General features: G+C 37.9%; 1 protein-coding gene across 3 annotated transcripts; it reads right to left on the bottom strand.

Annotated features, from left to right (window-relative positions):
• Positions 1 to 2,217: 2,217 nt before the first annotated feature.
• LOC115983399 (heterogeneous nuclear ribonucleoprotein R) lies at positions 2,218 to 7,737 on the bottom strand. 3 transcript variants are annotated; one of them, XM_031106072.1, is made up of 12 exons: positions 7,162 to 7,737; positions 5,699 to 6,255; positions 5,523 to 5,612; positions 5,186 to 5,425; positions 4,498 to 4,719; positions 4,096 to 4,387; positions 3,684 to 4,009; positions 3,456 to 3,565; positions 3,251 to 3,354; positions 3,076 to 3,152; positions 2,888 to 2,981; positions 2,218 to 2,733 (listed from the first exon to the last, which is right to left on the bottom strand). In XM_031106072.1, the coding sequence occupies exons 1-11, from the start codon at positions 7,445 to 7,447 to the stop codon at positions 2,889 to 2,891; spliced, it is 2,397 nt and encodes a 798-aa protein (XP_030961932.1). In that variant the 5' UTR covers positions 7,448 to 7,737; the 3' UTR covers positions 2,218 to 2,733; position 2,888. The 3 variants fall into 3 exon arrangements, with proteins under 3 accessions (XP_030961932.1, XP_030961930.1, XP_030961933.1); XM_031106070.1 differs by having other exon boundaries at positions 2,218 to 2,701; XM_031106073.1 differs by having other exon boundaries at positions 2,218 to 2,701; positions 5,699 to 6,252.
• Between the last annotated feature and the right edge of the window lie 526 nt (positions 7,738 to 8,263).

Raw genomic sequence — 8,263 nt, 5'->3', positions numbered from 1 at the left:
TGTCAAACCATGTTGGAAATTAACGTCGCAATAATGTAAATTGTTTGAAAGAGATTTTTATATAAATATATATATATATTTATATATTTTCACTGCCTTTCAAGTACGTAGAGGGATAGAGAGAGTGGAGATGTGAACACTCCATCTCCCTCCAATCAAACTTATATACCACTTCTGTAAAAGTTGAAAAAACCTCTTGCCAACAAATTTATACAAGTCTAGAGCACGGACATAATTCACGATAAATTTCACATTCGTTCGATTTGGCAAGTTGTTAATAGTGGATGATAAAACAACGTTAGTTGTGAGCCTTTATATGAGAATCAATCAATACCCTGCAAACTCAACAATTTGTGAAATTTGTTGTTTAGAGCATTACACTCTTATTTATATCGTCAGCATTTTCAAAGACAACAAAATTTAGCTCCAAATGGTCGTTTTCTACCCACGAATTATAAAGAACATTCATGTATGTTATCTAAACAACTCACAAACTCGTTAAAAAGGCATTGACAAAAACTAGATATAGATAATCTCTTCAATCACCACATAAGTTGTTGGACCATTAGAAGAATATAGCTCAAAAATCAAAATTTTGAGCCAAACTTTTTCCTTCCAAACATCTTAAAATAAAACATAACCAGCCTGGCTCCTTGCACACACAAGAGAGAGAGAGAGAGAGAGAAGAGAGAGCACAACAGAAACAAAATTTTCAAGCAATTACATTTCACATATATTGTTTATAAAGCTAAAATACACTGTTAAATAGATTACAAGACTAAAACTGAAAACAGTTTTTAAAGGCAAAAAAGCTTCTGGAACCAAATAAAAACTAGTCAGGAGCTACACCCTGTGACACTGGAAAGTAATGAAATAATAGTTTCATTATAAAAACATTTACAACTACAAGATTCTAGTCTGAACCAGACCCAACTGGATTTTTTTTTAAAGATATTGTACAAAACCCAAAGAATAGAACTTATATGAGGCTATTATGAGCAATGAACACTTCTAACATTCCACTCTATAAAATCAATAATGCATGATTTATCGATAACACATGGGGTGGGTTAGCAATGAACACTTTTAACACTATCGATAACGCATGGGGCTAACAATGGGATAGTTAGCCAGAAACTTGTGTTAATAAAGCATACTCAGTAACAGCCTCCATATACATTCTCAAATCTCATGCCCCTTATATCTCATAATGTAAACAGCAACCTTTCAATCAAGAACTAGCTACTGCCTAATAGAGGTAAGTCCAAAACAATAAAAGACACTAAAACTAGAGACTCCTGCACTACGGAAATTGAAGAAGCCTAATCAGTAACAGCCTGCATAAGAAAATTCTCAAATTTCATGCCCCTCAAGTCTCATAAGGTAAACAGCTACCTTCAATCATGAAGGAATAGCTAATAGAAGTTAGTCCTAAACAAACGACACTGAAGCTTGAGGCTCCTATGTAGCATAAATTGAGCATGAAATCACTCATCCTAGCCATAACAAAGGCGAAAAACTCAAACAAAGGCAAAAATATTCATAGAAGAAAATCCTCCTTAGGAAAAACCTCAACAAAGTGGGTAGTAACCAATACCCAAGTTTTTCTTCAATTGTATATCACAACTGATCTATGATCATAGATAACAAAATGCCAACTCCGGATTGTTATATATCTGGAATGATGTGAATCATAACAATTGAACTCCTCCACCCTTAACTTCTCCTTAGTTATACAAACTTAAGATTTTATTTTACCAATAATTTAGCAGTGACAAGTTTCCAATGAAGCTCTCACGAGGTTAAATGATATTAGTAAAGACAACACGTATCAGGAAAAACGACGGGACAATATTACGGGGCTCTTGTCAGTTAATATTCCACAAACAATATTAATATAATCTCTACTAATTACCATGCCATTTAAGCTTGTCTTCTAAAGCCCATTGGCTAGGATCTTCTCAATCAGTTGGAAAGTATCAATAATTTTCCATAACCAAAGAAACACAATTCCCATTCCATATGGAAAACAAAACAACTAATACTTATTTAGCAACCATGTCACTTTTTGACATAGCTTATAAACCAACCGAAGAATATCAAGGCCAACATTCTATGACCTTATTCCTGTGTACTTCATATCTATTCCAAAAAAGTTCATACATTTTCTACTACCTTCAAGAAGTAGCTGGTTAACTGACTTTTCTTATTCATTCAAGGTTGTGTATCCCTGAAAAAAGCATGTGGTCCAAAATAACCAAAATGTCTAGTAGAAGCCAAAACTTTTCCAATGAATTCAAGCACAAGAAGATTTCCAAAATTCCTTAACCAATTATAGAAAAAACCTCAAGCTCTCAGAATATTCTGTGTTCAGAAGAAAAGATGATGCAGCATACCTCCATCTGTCCATCAAGTGGAGTCTTATATAGAAAATAAAATATGTAATACACATCACATGCTAAGAACTTCTTGTATTCAACTTCTGAAAAACTTAGTTTTCCTTACAGTATTAAATCCAACTGAAAAACTACACATTGGTCGATTTCTAAGATGGCTTTAACCAACAGCCCCTTTGTTCCGTAAAAATTCCCATAACATATGGAGGGCTATTAGGCTTAGCAACATTCACTCGACAGTAGGCACATAATGCCTAAGCTTCATTTAGTTCACATCCTACTGCAGCATCTTTGTCATGTCAGATCTGTTCCATAGACAAATTCACTTGTGACGAGACTGCTCCAAGATTTACCAAGCAAACCTCTTAGACAAATAAAGAGATACCATGCCTTCGGGAAAAAGTCGTCCTCCAATAAAAAGATACGGACGCACATAATCCATCTAATTCCCTATGCACTTTATTAAAGAAAACAAGAGTATAAAAACTTACATCAGTAATATGATCCAGAGCCACCAGATCCCATGTAACTGCTGCCACCCATGCCACGACCAGAATACATTGATGAGTAAGAGCTACCGCCAACCTATGACACAGGCCAGAAATAGAATAATTACACAAAATTGCTAGAGACTTAACAGTCAACAGTGTCATTCAATTGGAGCAGGTTAGGAAAATACATCACTTCCACGGGACATGTAATCACCACCATAGCTTGATGAGTACATTCCGCCAACATCACTACCACTGAAAGAACCTGAAAAACATGCAAAATTGGAGAAAAAGATCACCTAAACAAATCCACAATAATTGCAAAGGTGAATGTCAAATCAGGTAGCTACCAACATAACACACCTCCTCCGTAACTCATGCCTTGACGACTGCTATAAATTCCATGTGAATCCTGACTGGAGATGGAACTTCTGCCACTGCTATATCCTAGATTAGATCTCCCAACTCTACCACCCATCACAGAGAAAAGTCAGTAACCAAAGCAACATCAATCAGAAAAAGGGGAGAAAAAGTAAAACTGCTTTCAATTCAAAGAACAATAACACACCTGTCACCATAAGCATCCCCATATTGAGAAGCACTACCACCATATTCATAGTCTAAACGAGCCCTAGATTGGCGGACTCCCGAATCAGCATAACGCGGGGGAACATCATCCTATAATTTTGTTAACACATCAGATAAACTTCAGAATTTTCTCAAATATGAAGTGAGAAGACAGAATATGATCCTAAAATATAGCACTGCAGCAGAACCGTACAGACAGTTTACTAACCAGTGCAGCATATGGACGTTTTGACCCAGAAATGGAGTCATAATCACGAGGGCGTCCTTCACGATAAGTTGGAGGAGGAGGGGGAGGTCTTTCAAACCTTTGGCCATAGCCATCATCCACATAAGCTCTTCTTGCTGCTGGACGGGATGTACTCCTAGGAAGATCAGAGTAACCAGGACCACGGGAAGAGTAGTCATCTCTGTATGATTGCCGTCTCTCAGGGACAGCCCTAGGGCCATAATCTGCGGGAGCTCTACTCCTTGGAGGAGGAAGGTCATCACGCCGACCATAATCCCTTTTCAAGCTACTCTTTGGGTATGAAGGAACTGTCAAGAAAGTGCAAAGCAACATAATTACTTATACAGGAAAATGAGCAGTATACAGCCAATTAGATGCATGAATATAAGCATACCAGGTGCTCTCCTCTCATAGGACCTAGCTGGAGGAGGCAAGGGCCTGCCTCTTGTTGGCATGGACACAACAGGCCTTCTATCTCTCAATCCACCAGGTCTCTTCATACTGACTGGTGGGATGCGACTTCCAATTCCTCTTCCTCCACGAATAGGGAGACTACGTGGCGCTGGACGACCCCATGAACTCCTGACAATTCGTCCAGACCCACGCCCAGATCGGAAATCTCCACGACTAACATGTTTTCCCTTACCTCTCTGAAGTGGTCTTGACAATCTGGCCCTTACTTTGGCCTGAAATGTGAAAATGGTTATAATTCAAAGCTGTGCAACTAATGCCAACAACAACATCATCGTGTAAAATATGAAAAAAAATCATAAGCTTTTGAAAAACCAAGACAAACCTTGTTGTCTCCTTCACCCAATTCAGCATTGTTAATGCTTTTCGCACATGTCACTGCAGCATCATGAGTGTCAAATGTAACAAAACCAAAATCTCTTCTCTTGGCAGAAGGCATATTCCGGGCAAGCTCAATCTTTTCAACCTCCCCATATTTCTTAAGAAGCACTCGGACACGGTCCTCATCCCATGAAGCAGGCAGACCATCCACAAATACAGTTTTAACCTGCAACTTAAAAATATGTGATCAGCAATTCCAAATATTTTCTCAGATATTTAATGAAAGGGTATAACATCACTACAAAATGACCACACATGAACTGTTTGAAATTATTGAAGATTCTCCTCAAAAGTAACCCAAAAAATAGTTACCCAAGGGTAGATTTAACAAATTTAGAATACCAAAAAAGGCCCTAAAAACAAAACATTTGAACTTCAATCTGCTTCTCAAATATCACTTTAATTGAACTATAAAATTAATTTAGTGATAACTACAAAAGGATATGCACATATCCAAACTATAAACTCCAAGAGAAATAACTAGTCTATATATATATATATATATATATATATCCCTACAAGCTTAAAATCGTACATCCATAATACATAACAGGATCAAAATAGAGCCAAACCATCAGGAGTTGCAATTATAACGCAACAGAATGGAGAAAAGTTTGACCCAAAAAGATTACCTGTGCCATAATTTCATCACCAGGGTCAATGAAGGAATCTGCAAAAGATACTTTTGCAGGCCTATCAACTCCAAACACAACATCTCTCTTCTGTAGACGCTTAAAGGCATCCATGGCTTCTGAGCGAGATGAAAATTCCAAAAAAGCGAAACCCCGATTCATTCCCTCATTGTTACTATCTTCTACCAATGTCAAATCCTCAACATTCTCCACTGAATAATGTTTCAACTTCTCTTTTAACTGGAACCAAAGTTGATAACCAAACAGTCAGGTATTTAGCAACTCCTGATAATGACTAGTAAGTTGATAGTGACATCAAGTTAACCAATATACTTACGGCTTCTTTTGTCCAGGTCTTGCATATGTTACCCAGAAAAAGGGTGTCGCTGTCTTGACTTGGAGTAACACCACATTGTTTCCCATTAATCTGGAATTGCAGCAATTAACATAAATATAATTTACGGTGTGAAGAAATATAGTTCCTAATCAGACTATTAGAAGATCAGAAATTACCACTGGGTGTTTGAGCTCAACAACAGCCCGTTTTGCTTGTTCCACAGATGCATAACGCAAGAATGCAAAGCCCTTGTTCTTCTTAGTCTGAGGATTCATCATCAGTCTGACTTCAGTAACCTCACCAACTGTGCTGAAAACTTTCCTAAGATCATCCTCGGATGCATCCTTGTCCAAACCACCAACAAAAACTTCGAACTCCTTACGCTTGCGCCTCTCTTTCACAACTTCATTGTGCTCCTCTTCCTCCGCATCAACCAGATCTGCATGCTCCTGCTCAACGCCAGCACGCTCATCATCCTCTTCACCCTCAAGTTCTTCATGAACATCTTCCATTTCCTCCTCAACCATATCACCCTCTTCTTCTTCACCAACATTTTCCTCAGCTTCTTCCTCTCCTTCCTCTACCACCTCCTTCTCATCCTCTTGCTCTGTTTCCTTCTCATCATAGTCAACCCCACCATCTTCTTCAGGTTCATATTCAGGGTCATTATCATCTAGTTCTAACCGTTCATCTTTTTCATATTCGTCTACAGATTCCCTCACCTCATCTTCTTCTGTCATGAAATAAGGGTAGATGAGCCCAGTCAAAATAGGCTCGGGGAAACTTGTAATGCAAAATTAACAAAACCCACAAAAAGTCCTTTTCTTCAAATTTTTTTATTTTAATAAGTTATGTACCCAATGGGTCTTGAAGCCACAGCCTCATCCTCCACCTAGAACTTACATGGGGGAGCTAAGTTATATACATGATTGATTACCACGATCATCCTCATCCTTCTTGTTATTTATATAATTACCGTAACTATCAATATGGTCTGAGAACACATTGGAGCTATAAATAATTCCTAACCACAATTCTGTCATTCTGGGCTCCCAATAAAACCAAAATCCTCACGAAAAGGAAAACAATAGGACATTATCTGTTTACTGTAACTAATTTCTAATCATACTTGCTACAATTCAATGCACAGCAGGGGGGGAAAAGGCCTCAACCCCTGATCACATAAAAGCATATTGAGCACCAAAGTGCACCAACTGAACCATTCCCATTGAAAGCTGATTACTTCATTATTCAATGTTTTCCACAAAAACCCATGTTTTCAATTATATTTTAAAGAAACTATAGATAGAAAGAATTCAATTAACAACAAACAAAACACAATAACTTTTCGCAACTCATCCATTAACACAAACACTCTCAACTATTAAGCAAGACACCATACGAAAAATCCAGATATTTTCTTTTTTTTTTTAAACTGCTTGCACAAACCAACCAAGGAAAAAAGAATCCTTCTTTTGATACAACCCCATAAGAAAATCACAAACTTTGAACAATTCAAACAAAGGCCACACACATATATACATAACCCAAAATCACCGTAATTCAAGATTCAATTTCCTCAATAAAAATTCAATAAACCCCAAAAAACAAAAACAAAAGAAGAAAAAAAGAAACTTACTTTTCACAGGACCCGATCCATTAGCAACAGGTTTCGCCTCAGGTTCAGGCTCCACCACCACAACAGGCTTCTCCTCGACCTTAACTTCCTCCTCAACCACCGGAACCGGAACCTCCTCCTCAACCTTCACAGCCTCTTCTGCCTCGACAACTGCCGCAGCCGCCGCAACAACAACAGCCACCTCTTCCGGTGGCGGATCCTGAGCCCTCTGGGCTCCTCTTGTGCCCCTCGTCGTCCTCTTCGGCCCCGCCGATCCCGCACCCCTCTTCACAGTCCGTGGAGGCATTGTTTCACCAACAAAAAGACTCAAACTTTCACACAAAAAATTTGGGAAAATTGAAAATTTGAACAAAAACTAAAAAAAAAACAGAACCCTAATTTTAATTTAGCTCGAATAAAACTCAACGAATTGAACAAAGAATCGAAACCCTAGAAAATCACTGAAGCAAAGAATTGAAACCAATTTTGAGAGAGAGAGAGAGAGAGTTTGAATCTAAAAAACCTAGAATTGAAGAGCGAATGTGAAACCCTAGCACAGAGAGAGAGATATAAAAAGAGAGAGTTGGAGATAGATTCGACAACCTCGGATTTTACTATATAGCCTTATAGGTGTTAGAGGAGAGGTTCATTGAGTGTCTTACTCGGACTGAAATTGTAATATGTGAGTGGTTTTTTTGACACTTGGCTTTGTAGTATTGGTGGGTTTTTTGTGGAAATAGAGGTTGCTGTCATGGGAGTTGTAGTCGGTGATGCACTGGATTCCTGCTTTTGTGGATGAGTTGGAGAAAAAGTTGAATTTATTTTTTTAAATTTTTTATTTTGTTGTTAATTGTAGTCCTAGCCGCAATAGGAATATGAAACCGAGTATAGAACCGAGTATAGAAAAAGTATAGAGATCGTAGAATAGTAGAGTTGGTACTTGGAAGTGTCCTATACACTTCTTGGGCAATTCCTCACCATGGAAAATCAATGTTTAATCTATATATGAATTGTGATGCTTCTAACTCGTTTCGTTTGAAAGGCTTCTTACTCTTTTCCAATCAATTATCTTACTTCTTCTGTTGTCGATGTCAATGTTGATTATGGGGCTATTGAGAGAGAG

The sequence above is a fragment of the Quercus lobata genome, chromosome 4 (assembly GCF_001633185.2).
Source record: "Quercus lobata isolate SW786 chromosome 4, ValleyOak3.0 Primary Assembly, whole genome shotgun sequence".
NCBI classification, from domain to species: domain Eukaryota; kingdom Viridiplantae; phylum Streptophyta; class Magnoliopsida; order Fagales; family Fagaceae; genus Quercus; species Quercus lobata.
This window is presented reverse-complemented; position numbering and strand designations above follow the sequence as displayed.